This window comes from Brachypodium distachyon, chromosome 5 (genome assembly GCF_000005505.3).
Source record: "Brachypodium distachyon strain Bd21 chromosome 5, Brachypodium_distachyon_v3.0, whole genome shotgun sequence".
NCBI classification, from domain to species: domain Eukaryota; kingdom Viridiplantae; phylum Streptophyta; class Magnoliopsida; order Poales; family Poaceae; genus Brachypodium; species Brachypodium distachyon.
Window position 1 is genome coordinate 12836668 of NC_016135.3, and position 17323 is coordinate 12853990.

General features: G+C 47.5%; 1 protein-coding gene across 1 annotated transcript; it reads left to right on the plus strand.

Moving 5' to 3' along the window:
* The first annotated feature begins 14049 nt into the window (after nucleotides 1–14049).
* LOC100826413 (beta-fructofuranosidase, insoluble isoenzyme 3) lies at nucleotides 14050–17030 on the plus strand. The gene is made up of 8 exons (XM_014895591.2): nucleotides 14050–14291; nucleotides 14563–14571; nucleotides 14679–15072; nucleotides 15166–15658; nucleotides 15756–15914; nucleotides 16000–16247; nucleotides 16385–16478; nucleotides 16582–17030. Exons 1-8 carry the CDS (start codon nucleotides 14120–14122, stop codon nucleotides 16774–16776), a joined length of 1764 nt encoding a protein of 587 aa, XP_014751077.1. The 5' UTR covers nucleotides 14050–14119; the 3' UTR covers nucleotides 16777–17030.
* Nucleotides 17031–17323: the final 293 nt, after the last annotated feature.

A 17323-nucleotide genomic window follows, 5' to 3' on the forward strand; every position in this document is an offset into this window, starting at 1 on the left:
GTTATGAGATTCCAATTGTCTCGATGGTATAGTAGCGGTTAGGTGATCATCGGTGCCAATCTACGCTAGTACTACTTCACTAGGCACGATTTCTTCGTTTCGAGACTTGCTCTTGCTCACCACCTAGCTTCCACATGCAAGATGATTACATGATGTGTTACAACACTTTCTCCCCTTCCCCTCCCCCATATTCTTTCATGATGGCAAAAGCTCTTTGAACATGCAGTTACCAACTCCTACCAAAAACATCTCCAAACATTCAAAAGCAACCATCTAGCGCAAAACTCTACAACTTCCAATCTCCTCGAAATCATTCGGTCCCCACAACTTTTCTGGTGGTTTTTTAGATCAAAGGAAGGAAAGTAGAACGAATGGCAATGGTATAGGGAGAGATCAATCGATATGGGGTCAGGGTTAGCGTGATGGGCCACCGCACATAGGTGTTCCTAGTCAGTTCAACAAAACTAACTAGGAAACATATGTTGTCAGTCGATTAGGATCATGATCATGAACGAAGGAAAATTTTCTTAGTTGGTTAATATTTCCAAACAGACCAGGATACTATCACTTTCTGGTCGACACTGTTCTCTAAGCCATATCTTGAATTTTTCCAGTCTTCTTCATTGCACTAAAAGTGTAGGGAAATACTTCATCCTGTCAACTATGTTCACTAAGCCGTGATAGATTTGATGACTTGCCCCACTTTACTTCGTGCTTTGATGATTTGCCCCACCATGTGTCCCTTGCATGTGGGGTGTGGGGTCACCTGTAAGTGAGTAAGGACAGGGCATATTATTAAAGTGCAAACTAAAGTGGGGCAAATGATCAAATCCCGGGCCCGTTATAAATGGAAAATCCTGGACATATAACCGGACGGTTTTTTTTGACCCAATTTTAAATTCGAAATTTTCTTTTAAAGATGATTATGTATTGCACACATGCAATTCAAAACTTTCAACCATAGTGTAGCGGATAAAGATAGCTATCTCTCCTTATTCAAAGGTCACATGTTCATTTGAGGCTTTAGTTCAAATTTTTGAAAACAAAGAATGTTTGTCTGATAAGCTCATTTTCCGGTATATGGGAAATGCGGCTACTGGACGGTTACCAAAAGTACAGCACATCGAAGAATTTAAACAAAATCAAGGGTCATAATTCTATGCACCCCCCTCCCCCCCCCCCCCCCCCAAAAAAAAACAACAACTTCACAACCTAACTTAAAAACAACAATTTAAGTCCGCATGAAATAACCTAATAAACTACCAATAATTTTGCATTCATCTGTTGGTTGTAAAAAAAATATCTCCACTACTAAAAAACGGTCTATATCTCATGGCCCATCAGTAACGGGTCGGGCGCAACCATTACTGATGAATAACATCAGTGTCGCGGCCCCGACCGTCACTGATGAACAGACGGGGGTCTACCCGTCCCCGCCCAGCCATACATCAGTGACGGTCGCGCGAGGCGACCGCCACTGATGTACCATCATTCCCTGCGAGAGTCATCAGTGGCGGTCGCTGAATAGTTGACCGTTACTAATGAGTGTTACATCAGTAACGGTCACCCGAACAGGCCCGCCACTGATGCACAGAGAATATTAGTAACGGTCGGTTGCGGCCTGACCGCCACTGATGAGTGGTACATCACTCACGGTCGCCCAAGCAGCGACCGTCAGTGATGTCGCCCCTGTGATCAGTAACGGTCGCAGGTGTCCCGACCGACACTGATGACGCGTCATCACTGACCAGATGCGGCCCCTTCTCCTCCGACGACGGCGGAGCCCTGCCGAATTTCGCCATGGCGGCCGACGAGCCCAGCTGCAGGTATCCCCTTCCGCCCTCTCCCTTCTTCCTCTCTCCCCGGCCGGCCCCTATCTCCAGATCCGGCCGCCGGCCTCCGGTGAGCTCCATTTTTCGATCCCCAAGCTTCCCTCTCCCTTGCGAGCTCTCTCTCCCTCCCGATCTTTCTCACCGGCCTCCAGTTTCTCTCCGAATGTCCCCAGTTTCAAATTTTTAGTTAGCCCCTTAACCCCAGTTAATTAACACCTTAATCCCCTTGTTAACTATTAGGCTAACTATTTTGCTTTGTGTTTTCTTGTGTATTGTGTTGTAGATCGAAGGACCGTTCTTGGATGTACGCCACGGAAAGAATCAATGCTAGATGGATAACCGAATGGACGGTCTTTTTTGGAGTCGCGAAAGGTGATATGGAACGAAAAGGACTTGTGATGATGTGTTTTCCATGTCGCAAATGTGGAAACACATGAATGATGAAGCCTGAAGATGTTCAGATGCACGTGCTGGCACCGGGTTTTGTGGAAGGTTATTCACGTTGGACTTGTCACGGGGAGGATGCGGTTGATGTCGGTAGCGGTAGCGAAGATGATCATGTCCTGCGGTATGATTTGGCGAATGATTCCGAGGAAGAAACAAGGGTCGATGAGGAGGCTAATGTGGAAGGTGAAGGAGCTACACGTGGTAGGATTACCGAAATGCTAGATGACCCGTACCTACGGGACCAGCTGGAGGACCCCGAAGATGAGGCTAGTGTGCTCAGTTCAAAAAATTGTTGGAGGACGCAAACACACTCTTGTATGATGGAGCTAGCAAAGAAAACAACGTGCTCGATGTAACGCTCAAACTTTTGAGGCTGAAGGCAGCATCATGCTGGTCAGACAAGGGCTTCACGGACTTGTTAAGTTACCTTGCTTCGGTTTTTCCACAGCCAAACAAGTTGCCCAAGAGCACATACGAGGCGAAGAAGATTACATGCCTGCTTGGATTAGATTGCGTGAAACATCATTCATGTCCAAAAGACTCCATGGTATACATAGGAGAGTACGAGAACCATGAGAGCTGCCACATATGCGGTGCATCGAGATACAAGAAGAAAAACGCCAGAGCTGGCGAAGACGATGGGGAAGAAGTGATGAAGGGTAGGCCAACAAAGACTGTCTGGTATCTTACGGCAGGTGGCCGAGTTGAGCGTTGGATGCAGAACATTAAGGACGCGAGGTATCTCGTCCATCACAATCCGGCGCAGGCAGCATTCGATCCTGACGGGCACTACCGTGTGGAGGAACCTGGGGTCCTAAGACACCCTACCGATGGGACTCAGTGGAGGAACTTTGACACGACATTTTCAGATTTCGAGGCAGAGCCCAGAAACCTAAGGCTCGGTCTCGGCACTTACGGGATAAATCCTTTTGAAAACATGAACAACAAGTACGGCACATGGCCAGTGATCTTGTTTGTCTACAACCTTCCTCCATGGTTAATCTTGAAGAGAAAGTACATCCACATGTGCATGCTCATACAGGGTCCAAAGCAGCCGGGAGCTGACCTAAATGTGTATCTGCAGCTAGTGAAGGATGAGCTGAAGCAGCTTTGGAACCCTGCCAGGGTGGTTTGGGACGCAAACAGGAGGGTGTACTTCACGATGAGAGCAGTGCTTCTGACCTGTGTGCATGACTACCCCGCGAATGGAAATACTTCATGCCAGGTGACACATGGCTACAGGGCCTGTACAAAGTGCGTGGAAAACACGACATCAGAAAAGTTGTCCGCTTCATCCAAAATTGTTTACATGGGCCACCGAAAGTTGTTGGATGCTAAAGACCCTTGGAGGGATGACAAGGAAAGGTTCAATGGGAAGGCGGAGCACAGAACAACGCCGAAGGAGAAGTCTGGTATGCAAATTCTCGAAATTGTGAACGATCTTGAAGTTGTCTCTGAAAAGATTGCTGCGAAGAAATATAAGGAACCTGAATGAACCTGAATGCAAATCCTCGAAATGTATGCGACAGCGTGCTGGGGTTGCTGATGAACATTCCAGAGAAGATGAAAGATAGACCCAATGCACGGAAGGACTTGGAACTCATGTCTATCAGAAAAGAGTTGTGGGGCAAAGATCAAGTGTCGGCAGCCGACAAGAATGGTTTCGTGACGGTGACCATGCAGTGTAGTCTTGCATGTTACAACCTGTACAAAGACGAGTTGCATAGGATGTGCTAGTGCCTGTAGAGTATTAAAGTTCCATCGAACTACTCGTCGAGCATCAAGCATCTAGTTGACATGAAGAGTGACAAGCTATCTGGTATGAAGTCTCACGACTGCCATGTCATACTCACTCAGTTACTTCCAGTCGCAATCAGAGGTATATTGGAGCCGCATGTCAGGGAGATAATCATGAAGCTTTTTGACTTCTTTGACAGCATCTCGCGGAAGTCAATCACCGTTAGACGATGCCAGATACTGCAGGATAGTATGATACAGATTCTGTGCGAACTCGATGTTCTTCCCTCCATCATTCTTCAATATCATGGTCCATCTAATGATCCACATATGCGATGAGATCTTGTCCCTAGGGCCCTCGTTCCTGCATAACATGTATGACCCTGAACGATACAACGGGGTTCTGAAGCGCTACGTTCGTAACAGATCGCGTTCAGAAGGTAGCATCGTGGAAGGCTTTAGGGCAGAAGAGTGCATCGAGTTCTGCACGGATTGGTTGGCCGATCAGAAATCAATAGGTGTTCCCGAGTCACGACACAAGGGCAAGCTCGATGGCGAAGGTGGCCTTGGACATACATTCCTTAATGTCTATGGAAGAGGAAGGGAAGTTGACTTTGAAAGAGCACATTTGGTTGTGTTGCAAACTGTCGATTGATGCCGGCCTTATCAGGAAATGCACATGGAATAACTGCGAAATGAAAACCATAAAAGAGGAGAAGTCTGGATCCACTGGGAGGACAATAAAACATTCGCAGCGTGGCTGAAGAATTATTGGTACGGCAGGGAGACGGCCAATGAATCTGAAAAGACAGTTGCATATTTGTCACGGGAACCTGCTTACCACGTCTCTACTTAGCAATCATATGCGATCAATGGCTATAACTTCTACACTGCGTCCCAGGACCGTAAAAACACGTATCAAAATAGTGGTGTAGTCATGACTTTTGAGACCGCGACCGACGATAACAGCAAAACCAAAGCGTTCTTCGGCGTTATCGAGGAGATATGGGAATTGGAGTACTCGATCACAAAGATCCCAATGTTTCATGTAAGATGGACCAAAGGTGACAAAGAAGAAAGTCACAGGTTCAGACGATGGTGCTACCTCCTGAGATCCCTCATGAACAAGTTGACGTGAGAAAAATCCCGGCAAGAGAGGAACCATGGGTCTTTTCTAAACAATGCAAGCAGGTATTCTACATAGATGAAGCGACCGCCCCCATACACGGGTTCGATCTCTATGCTTTAAGTGCTAGTCTCTGGATCGACTCACTACCACACACAGTTTCAAGATGTAATATCATAGAACAAAGGTCTCAAGTATTACAACGCATCATCCAGAATTTAAAAGTACTTACAAACTCGCATAACCTCATGGGTTAGCTGGAAATAAAACATTTGTTCAACAGCGGAAAACGGAAGATACAAGGGCTACATCAACACCACGGTGAGAGCGTGTTGGAATATAGGCCCATAACCTAAAGAACCAGAACGTACTCTTACTCTTCGTCGGAGCTCCCTGCATCATAGAACGATGCAACCACTAGGGTCAATACACTGAATGTATTGGCAAGATCACTAGGAGTTATAGCAGAACCTACCAAGTATATGCATAATCTGGCAAGGTGGGGTTCAGGCTATTTGCATAAAAGCTTAATTGTTTAATCCTATCATTTTAGTCAAATAATTTTATCACTATTAGACATGGGGTAGACACACCCATGCTCCTATTAAACTAACGACATTGAGTAGACACATCAATGCTCCTAAACTCAAGTTCAAACCATTCATTTTATTAAGAAATTAGAATGAGTGAGGTTTTCCTTACAGCTCCACATCCAGTTGCTCATAATTGTCCATAACCGGGGACATGGCTAAGTACTTAGTTTTGACGCTCTCGAGAGTTTGTACACATTCCCCACAAGAAACCGACAGGTTAATCCCTTGCTGTCCTCAGGGTAGAGTAGCAACGGCGTCGATTACGAGATTTTCAGAGGTAGTTCCCTAAACCACGAGAGAATCACGCTCCTCCTACACATGCTACCTCGGTACAATTCCTCGGGTCTAGGTTCATACAACTTACTCTTGTCTCGCCAGAGCCCTTATAGCATTGTGGTTGTACTGGAAGCTGCTAAATAGGAAACTAGTCCAGTCTCAGTTACCCCAGGTGGCATTCCACAGTTGCAACGTAGGCGCTCCCCGAATCCACGGGAGAGACCTTCATGGACGATCCATTCCTGAATCCACGGGAACTCGACTCAGAGGGACCCATAGAAATGGACCTGACGTCGCATAACCTCAAAATCCTCAAAACCGCACAGCCAGGATGGTTCATTAAATTAATTGTTTTGCCTTACTCTAATAAAACATCTCATTTCTCCATAGACATAACAATATCACAATGTAGTAATTTCCCCCACGATACTACATAGCCTAGCATTCAACTACAATCGATGTCAATTTGGTAGTAAGGTATTGGCAAGGGTAAACTATACTACCTGGGATTTATAGCTAGCATAGAGGTACGATTAATATTCCTAATGCAACTAATAAAACAACTAGTAAATAGTAAAAATATTTGGGAGATGATCAAAGTGAACTTGCCTTGTCCAAGGTTGTGGTAGTTCTCGCACTCTTCGCAACAACAAGGTTCACAATCCACACAATCTAAAATAAAAGAAAACACACACACAATAAACATGCCATTCAATACAAAAACATGCTATGATGCAAATGTCATGATGATGCACACTTAGGTTGCTTCTAAATGTAACATGTTTAGTTTTTGTTTTGAAAAGCTTCACAAAAGATTTGAACAGATTATACAATAACAAAGAGATAATTACTTTGTATGAAATAAAGATGGGGTTTAATTAAAAGTTTATTTGATTTTTGTAAAGCATGGAGCAAGATTAAATTTGTGTGGCAAAAATATTTACAAAATAATTTCCCCTCTGGTCCTAATGGACAGAGAGTATACTCAAAATATTTTTCAACAAGCTAACATGCTCAAAACTAGTTTGAAATAATTTATTTGAATATTAAACCATAATTAAGCATTCTGCAATTTGCTTCTGTTAAAGTTGTTCAAAGTCAAAATTAAACTATGCCAAAAGATTCTAGAGGTTGTGAGGATTCCAGAAAGGTATAGAACTTCAAATTTGGTCAAACGGTTGAAAGATATGATGGTTTGAAGTTCCAGGGGCTTTTCTGCAAAGTTACTATTTAATTCGGCCGAGAAATAAGTTTTAATTAAAAAGGGCGACACGTGGCGCTATCCTACTGGCCAGTACCGGTTCGGTAAGGGCTTTAATACGAACCGTTGGATCTCACTTAAAATAAAACAGGCGGCTGAGATCTAAGCATACCGGTTCAATAAAAACATTCTAATCCTGGCCGTTGAACAAGATCCGACGGTCGGGATGGTTCGGGCTCACCTCCGGCCGGCGGCTAGGGTTCCGGCAGAGCTCCAACGAGTCGGGGAGTTCGGCGGCAGCGTTCCGATGAAGCAGCGAGCTCGGGAGAAGGCAGGGAAGATGCGGCTCCGCGAGGCGATCCCGATGACGGCGACGGCTTTCTTCGAGGATGCTTGGGGCGACGCCTAGGACGAAGAAGACGGCCGGTGGCGGCGGGGAGCTTCGGGTGATGGCGGTCCAGGCGCTACAGTGTGAAAGAAAGAAAACCAAGTGTGTCACGGGGTGCGCAAGGAAGAAAGAAGGAAGGAACAACAGAAGATGGGGGCTAAAGTTCACCGGTTAACCGGCGGCGACGAAAATTTGCGACGGTGTTCGTGGAACTCCGGCAGCCTGGCGGCGTGGATTCAGTTGGGCGAGAGAGGGGAAGGACTGCGGGCGGGGGAGGCTTTATAGAGACGCGCTGAATGTGGAGAAAGGGGGTCGTGGGCGACGCGGACTCGGGGTGGGAGTCGGGGGCGACGCGGGCTCTTGCGCGCGGAAGAAGTGGCCGGCGGTTGAAGACGATACTGACAGGGGCCCCACCTGTCAGCGGATGAAGGCGGTTCGCGAGCGGCTGGCTCGGTCGGTCGGCCGGGCCGCCCAGCAGGTATGTGGGCCGGTTCGGCCCATTTGGCCGGGCCAGCCACGGTTTTCTTTTTTTTTCTTCTTTCCTTTTTCTTTTTCTATTTTCTGTTTTTGAAAACCAAATTTGATTCAAAGCTCCAATACAAACCAAATAAATTGCAACAAAATTTGTAAAATAAAATTTTCATCTGATTCAACTTTTGGGACAAGAATTACCTCAAAACAAAATATTTAAAAATACTTTTGCCTATAAACTAGCCTTTAAGGCTTTTTAACTCTCAAAATAATTTGTTTTTTTTTCAAAACAAATTCAAAAGCCAAATTATGGAATAGCATTATATATGCATTAAACCCATTTTTATGCCAAAACCCTCATGGGTTAAAATGCAATTATCCAAAAGCAAGAAGAAGGGCCAAAATCAAATAAAAACACTTTTGCAAAAGCGTTTTCTGGGTTAACTTTGGGTTTTTTAAATGTGATTAAATGCAAGGGTGGCATGATGCTTATGAGATGCAATGCATATGGAGAGTTTTGAAAAATTTGGATGTTACAATAGATGACCCGGCAAATAAAGGTCGCGTCGTAGTAAAAAGCGGGAAAAGAAGCATTATTGGAGTGGACGGAATTACTTCACAAGAAAACTACAAAGGTTTCCATGATCCGACGACCGTCGCAAATGTCGAAGAAGCAGAACGCACGATATTAACGAGGAAAAAGAGAGGGAAAAGAAGAAGTGATGGGAACGAGAGCGAGAAAATACCACAAAAACCCTACCTCAGAAGCACTACTGCGAGGAGTCAAGTTAGGACTTACCGAAGGAAGGAGAAGGTCTAGTAGTCACATTGTAATGTACTTGTATTGAATTTGAATACAAACTTTGTACTAAGTGAAATTATGTGTGATCGATGTACTTGTGTGTTTGCATGTGATGAATTTTTTGAATTTAATTTAGCACAAATACTAGACAAATGCATGAATTTATTCATCAAACTTTAACTTTTTTGTTTCATCTATTTGAATGTGACAAGTCCATGTCCTAAAACACTCAAAAGGATGGGTTTTAAATTTTTTAAACGTTCCTGTAATTAAACTGTTGGTACAAAGCTCAACAAGTATTGGAACACATCAGTAACGGTCTCCTGGTTACTCGCCCGTTACTGATGAGTATAGGCAGACATCAGTAACGGTCGGGTAACAAGACGACCGTTACTGATGTCTTATTGGGCAATGCTCATAGTAGCACGTCAGTGGCGGTCGCGTTGTATCCTGACCGTTACTGATGATTGAAGGAACATCAGTAACGGTAGCCCTGTTAAGCGCCCGTTACTGATGTGTATAGCGTATATAACCATGACTTGAGAAAATTACCGGTTCATTCTCTCCCACGCGTCCTCAAACAGAGCGACCAGCAAGGGGCATCGTAACCCTAGCACGAGCGAAGCCCTGCCGGATCTCCGCGCCGCCGCCGCCGTCGACCCCCTACGCGCCGTCTTCCTCCACGCCGTCCGAGCCCGACGCCGCCCGACCCCGTGCCGTCTTCCTCCGCGCCATCTTCGTACGCACCGTTTTCCTCCGGTCGTCCGAGCCCGACGCTTCCCGAGCCCGACGCCGCCCGAGCCCGAGCCCGATGCCATCGCCCGACCTCGCGCCGCCCAACCCCGCGACGTCTTCCTCCGCGACGACCCGACCTCACGCCGTCTTCCTCCGCGACGACCCGAACCCAGGTGCGCGCGCTCCCCTCTGCCACCGCTGTTAGGGTTAGGGTTAGAGGAAGGTTTCTTGTTGTTAATTTGTTGCTATCAAATTAGTTGCTGTCAAATTAGTTGCTGTCAAATTAGTTGCTATCAAATTAGTTGCTACTCCCTCCGTTCCATAAAGGTTGGCACGGATTTGAATTAGAGCTAGCTCAAAGTCGCGCCAATCTTTATAAAACGGAGGGAAAATCAAATTAGCTGGAATTTGATATACATGCTGTTTATATTTGTTTAATTGGGGTTAGGATTTAATTAGGTTTTGATTTTAGGTGTTTTATATGCTATATATACATGCTGTTCAAAGATGGGTTGTTTGAAAGCTATTCCATGTATATGGGTTATTGTAATTAATTCTTTTATGACATTACTATATCGATGTTGTTTGAAATCTATTCCATGTATATGGGCTATTCCATGTTGTTTATGTGCTTCATTTATGTGAATTGTGGGCAACTTTCGTGTCGGGTCATTGGAGAAGGAGCCGGCCATCGTGCCGAGGGGGTACATATGCGGGTGGGTTTTTTTATGCAGGTTTCGAGCTCCTAGTGCTAGTTTTTTTAGCATAGGTCATGCCGAAATTTTCGGCCGATATATATTTGATGGTTTTGATGGCATAAGTACGAAATGGGCAAGAGTAGCCAAAAATCAGTTCTTGATGACGTAGCTCTTGAGGAGGTGTATCGTATCGATGAAGAGTCTTCATCGGGAGAGAAAATTGCCAGCTCTGACGGTGATCATAGCTCTGGCAATCATAGCTCTCGTTCAGAAGAGCAAGACAACGAGCGACGGGTGGAAGAGAGTAACCCGCAGCCAACTGCTTCTACGGCTAAGAAGCCAAGGAAGAAGACGCCGAGGGGGAGTCACAAGTTGAAGGAGTTTTGCTACGTGGTCACCCGACATTCTAACAGAGGCTGCCTAGAGTCGCCTGAGAGGGACAGAAGGCCTTCGCAACCACCTGTGGAGCCATTGCATGTAAATATTGCAAGATCACCAACGAGTGGAATGACATCTCTGAAGTCGTTAGAAACACGTGCATGGAGGACGTTGAAAGGAGGTTCCAAGTCAGTGACGAGTGGCACGAGCGATTCCGAGCGTCCATCAACATAACATTGCAGAATGGTCTTGCTACTTGGAAAACCATCAACGGGAGGAGTGGACGGTCCAAGGAACACACACATATGCCTTCTTTTTGTTACGCGCAGGCACCGGTGAAGTGTCGTATTCACGTAGACAAGTCTGGGAAGCCTGTAGGCGCCATTGACCACCTGATGCCCAGACAATCACCGCCACTGGTGCACGGCATTCTTATGAACAACACACAAGTGAGTGTGATGGTGGACTCCATCGTCGAGGAGCATCGTGATTATGCTATCTCGCTGCCTCCGGAGGAAGGCGTGGATATCCTAAGCGGTTGTCCAAACTACCGCATAATGTGGCCTAGAAGCTTGGTATCTGTCCACAACTAGCGCCGGCCCTCTTTGACTCCATGTCCCTCCGCCCACAAAGGTACTTCTCAATCACCACTCGGCCTTTCCCCTAGGATACTGCCTCCTGTCGATGCCGGCGGAGATGAAGAGCGGGCAATGTCGTTGCTTCCATAGCTTAAAGATAGCCAGACCATAGGGTCGGCACAGGCTAGAAGCGTCCCTCCTACCTTCTCTCTCTTGGGTGCCGCTGAGTCCATGGGTGGCTGCAAGATCGATGACAAGTACAAGGCAGAGGAGCAAAAGGATTGGGACAATAAGAGGTGGCATAAAAAGAGGGGGCGTGGCGGCAAGACCAGCAAGGACTCTTCGAATGTCAACCAAGATGAGATGCACTATGTGCCTGACATAACTGAAGTGTGGGAAGACAATAGGCCTGACATTCTCATGAAGAACCCCCGTCAAGGCCAGAGGTTCGAAGACGGATCCTATTTTGTGCCCAGGGAGTTTGACCGGGTGCTTATTTACTATCCTGTAAGACCGATGCTCACCGAAGCTTCCCTGCGTGCCGTGTCGGGAGAGATGCAAGAGCTTCATCAGTTCTACATGCAAGCACCAGCTGGTTCTCAACAGCATGCCCAATAAATCAATGTTCGAATCCCACGAGACTATGGCTTCTTTGACCAAGAAACTGGGGGCATTCAGGAACGTCCTATAACCTTTGGTGTGGAGTTCAACAAACTGTTCCACCTCTTCAACCGCCAAAAGCTTGATATCAACCTCTTAAGCTATGCTCTACCTACCAAATAAGGGAAATGCGGCAAATGAAGGTAAAAAATGTAGCCATTCTAGACCCTACGGTGTTCAACTACGGTGACATCGGTCTAGAGCCATAAAAGGATCACTCAAGAACCCTGGCGTCTAAATACTTGGTAGCATGTCTGGAAAAATACCCTGACCACGACTTTATCCTCTTCTTCCTTAATTTGGAGTATGTTGAATTTTATATATGGAACCGTTTGTTGTTTCTAATTCAGTCTTTGTTATACACCCTTAGTTACTAAAGTTTGTTTCTTTTGAAAACAGAGACCATTGGGTGACACTACTCATTTGTTTGCATTGGTCCGCAGTATACTATTTAGACTCACTACTTCCCAAGAAGGGTGTTCGAGGTCGCTACTGGAAACCCATCAAATCAGTCATTAACACTGCCTGGAAAGTTGCGAGCAAAGGAAAACTAGCTGGTAAAGGCTATAAAGACGAGTCTCAACACAACCACAGGTTCCCTTGCAATGTACTGTGGGTACTACTGCTGTCACATCCTTATGGAGAATGCCAGCATGTTCAAACCTGAGTGGAAGGGGTCAATCACGGCTGTGGAAAAGTACTGGCGGCCCCGAATGACAATGGCACACCGATCTAAATGGATCGTGTATAACATTCAAAGGGAGTTCGGCCATCTCATCAACAATGAGGTCATCAAGCCTAGTGGGGACTTCTACGAACGCGTGGAACAAGTAGTTACTAGGATTCACCCACAACAATAGCTTCAAACTTGATTTTGCTATGAAATTTTGACACTTTGTAATCAATGTCGTGAAGTGAGATACATTTGTATGCTTTATATGCTTTAAATGATGCGGCTTTATATACATTTGTATGCTTTAAATGATGTGGCTGTGGTTTTAATTCGAAATATATGTGCTGTGCTGTGTATTTTCTGTATATTCGAAATACATGTGCTGTGTATTTTCTATGTATAAATGTTGTGTATTTTCTGTGGTTTTAATTATTTTTTAATTACTTAAAAAGTATCAGTGTCGGTCACTCGCCCGACACTGATGGGACACAGCGACCAATACTGACGATACTATCGTCAGTGACGGGAGCGGAAACGTGACTGTCACTGATGATTGTCATCATCAGTAACGGTCGGGCCGCCCGCCATTGATTGTCATCATCAGCTCCGACAGCTCCGACCGTTAGTGATGATGGTACATCAGTAAGGGTCGCTCCGACCGTTACTGATGATGACCATCATTACTGGCAGGAAGTTAGTAACGGCGGCCCTGCCCGTTAGTGATGATGTTTTTCGACCGTTACTGATAACCGTTTCTGTAGTAGTGCTCGTGTGGCCAAAGCCATGGATATACACCAGTGCTTCATTAGTTCTTATGCATGGGCCGGTTAGGCGATGAAGGTCCTGGAGGGAGGCCGTGTTTGTTGCCTTAGCCAAGCGCCAGATTTGCTCATCGCTGCGGATGGCACCCGTCGGGCTTAGGTATGGGTACACCTCTACCATACCCGCACCCGACGACCCGACCCTCAACCCCTACCCGTACATGTACCCATGGCCGGGTATGAAATTTTACCATACCCACCACTCGTCACGGGTATGGATTACCCGTGGGTGTTTTTACCTGACCCGTCAAGGTGCATCCGACGAAAGACTTGACGTCGGGGGCCAAGTCATATACGAAAGATGCTGGGTTGGTTCTTAGGCAAGATTTATGGGGCCTCTTGTATTGGGCTATCTGCGGATACACGGGTAAACATGTTCGGGTACTCCAATACTATACCCGTACCCATCAAACCCGTCGGATACATGATTTTACCATTTACATACCCGCGGGTATTTTTTTTACCATTCCCGTATGTTAAACGGATAAATACCCGTTGGGTATGCGGGTTCCGGGTCCACACTCATCGCACAGTCCACCACTGGACTCAGTCCATCATCATTATCCAACCCCACTCGATCGCAGCTATAAATATGCTTCACTTCCACTGCGCATAACAAACAACAGACACAAACTGATCAGTTTTGGCCTACCGTGCTCTTCTCATCTCTTCGAGGTATACGTGCCCGTGCACAAGAGAGGATATGGGGACGGCGGCGGCGCTGCCGCTGCTAGTGTGTCTGCTGTGCTGGACGGCGGTGATAGTGCGCTCGTCGCACATCGTCTACCCGGAGCTCCAGTCGCTGGAGGCGAAGGAGGTCGACAAGGAGCTACGCACCGGGTACCACTTCCAGCCTCCCAAGCATTGGATCAATGGTACGTGGATATATACGTATGGTATGCCGACCGAATTGATGTTCGGCTCTTCTCCAGTGTTTTTTCGGATCTAAGTACCAGCTTGTTTAATTATCGAGTTATCTACATTTTGTGGTTTACCGTTTACGTCCTTGTTGTGCGATCGATTAATTATTTGCTGCAAGTCTGTTGTTACTTGTTACTCATATTTCACTCTGTTTTTTGGCCTCTTTGCTTGTCGATCGCCTGGTTTGCATGTCATCGATCCAACTTCTCACGACGCAACGATCAGATCCGAATGGTACGCGCACTCACACAAGTTCATCTCAACTGAATTTACCCGTTGCAGTTTCCACGGCATTAATTAACTGTGTGCGAGCCAAAATTTCCCACGATCCGACGCTGCAGGGCCGATGTACTACAAGGGGCTTTACCACCTGTTCTACCAATACAACCCCAAGGGCGCGGTGTGGGGCAACATCGTGTGGGCGCACTCTGTTTCGACGGATCTGATCGACTGGGTAGGGCTGGAGCCCGGGATCTACCCTTCCAAGCCGTTCGACGTCAATGGCTGCTGGTCGGGCTCCGCCACGGTGCTCCCCAGCGGCGTGCCCGTCATCATGTACACGGGCATCGACCCCGACGAGCGCCAGGTCCAGAACGTGGCGTACCCGGCCAACCTCTCCGACCCTTTCCTCCGCGAGTGGGTCAAGCCCAACTACAACCCCATCATCAACCCGGACCAGGGCATCAACGCCAGCGCCTTCCGCGATCCCACAACAGCCTGGTTTGGCCCGGACGGGTACGTACCAAATTAACATTACCATGCATCCAAGTGTCGCTCTTGCACATTGCCACGTTGTTGACACGTACGCGCGTTTTGATTTATATGCAGACATTGGAGGCTGGTGGTGGGCAGCAAGGAGAACATGAGGGGGATCGCGGTGCTGTACCGGAGCAGGGATTTCAAGAAGTGGATCAAGGCGCACCACTCGCTGCATGCGGGCCTGACGGGAATGTGGGAGTGTCCAGATTTTTATCCCGTGGCCGTGGCCGGAATGGGAAGCCGGAGCCACAGGAACGGCATGGACACCGCCGAGCTGCATGACGCCGCCGTTGCCAAGGAGGTAAAATACGTGCTGAAGGTGAGCCTGGACCTGACGAGGTACGAGTACTACACGGTGGGCACGTACGACCACGCCAAGGACCGGTACACCCCGGACCCGAACTTCCCGGACAACGACTATGGCCTCCGCTACGACTACGGCGATTTCTACGCCTCCAAGTCCTTCTTCGACCCGGCCAAGAAGCGCCGCGTGCTCTGGGGATGGGCCAACGAGTCTGACACTGTCCCCGACGACCGCCACAAGGGCTGGGCCGGCATTCAGGTCGTTAATTGATGAACTAATCCTTCATTAATTGTATGATCAAAATGTTACTAGTTTTTATGTCTTCACGACCGTGCTGATTTGTTTAATTTGCCAGGCGATACCGAGGAAGATCTTCTTGTCACGGAGCGGGAGGCAGCTGATCCAGTGGCCGGTGGAGGAGGTCAAGTCACTGCGCGCGAAGCACGTCAATGTGAGCAACAAGGCTGTCAAGAGCGGCGACTACTTCGAGGTCACCGGCTTCAAGTCCGTGCAGGTGAATTAGTTTGTTTTACATGCACGCGACGCACGAGGTAATTCGTTAGTGCCTGACAACAACGTGTGTTATCCATGCATGGCAGTCGGACGTGGAGGCGGCGTTCGCAATCAAGGACCTGGACAAAGCGGAGACGTTCGACCCGGCTTGGCGGACCAACGCGCAGGGGCTGTGCCACAAGCTCAACTCGCACGTCAAGGGCGGCGTGGGGCCGTTCGGGCTGTGGCTGCTGGCCTCCGGCGACCTCAAGGAGAGGACGGCCGTCTTCTTCAGAGTGTTCAAGACCAACGACACGGCCGAGCACGTCGTGCTCATGTGCAATGACCCTACCAGGTCACACATTACTAACTCTCAACTCAACTCATATTAATTGCGTACAAAACTTGCATGTACTAGCAAATTAAGTTCAGTTATCCGAGCAATCAATGATGCTGATGCATGCCTTGTTCTCCAATCTGTAAATCAAACAGGTCGTCTTACGAGTCGCAGATCTACAGGCCAACCTTCGCCGGCTTCGTCAACGTTGACATAGCTAAGAACAAGAGGATCGCCCTGAGGACCCTGGTACGTTACTTGTTCACACATTATCTCGGTCTGTTCGTATATTCATACAGCTCCCATATCCATATGCACTACGGTGTTGCAAAAGTAACTCTGCTTCGATCAGATCGACCACTCTGTGGTGGAGAGCTTCGGGGCCGGCGGCAAGACGTGCATCCTGACGAGGGTCTACCCGAGGAAGGCTATCGGCGACGACGCGCACCTCTTCGTGTTCAACAACGGCGAGTCGGACATCAAGGTCACCAACCTGCGCGCATGGGAGATGAAAACCCCCAAGATGAACGCGCCGGAGAAGATTTAGCAGCACAGACCGAACGAGTAGGAGTAGCCTAGTTCCAGTCTTAGCTGGCTAGCTTATTACTGTAGTTTAATTACAAGGCTAGATGCATGGGGCCAGAAATATGCATGGTTGTTAGAGACGGAAATTGATGGTCTGGTTCGTTTCAGACTGTTCTCTAGCTGCTGCGAGTATTTGTACTTCACTTGTTGCCGGAGGAAACATATGAATGAATAAAATTTCAGTGGACGTTTTCTTACCCAGAACTCCAGATCTGTTCATCTGTTTAAGCCTTCCCGGCCGAGCCATATCTGCCCTTTCTTGTATACAGCTAGCTAATTTTCGTATTTCCACCGGAGAATCCAAGCCACTCACGTCAGCAAGAGATAAAGCCACGCTCTGAGCCAAAGAAAAACGGTTTTGCTATTGATAAGTTGTCCGTTTTCTAGTTAGCGATCAATCGTCGTCGGTGGTGTCCCAGTTGAACACACCGTCGTCGTCGTCGCCGTCGTGACTTGGACCCGTGCCTGCATATATCGCTCGCCGCCAAGCTATCCCTGTAGGACCACTC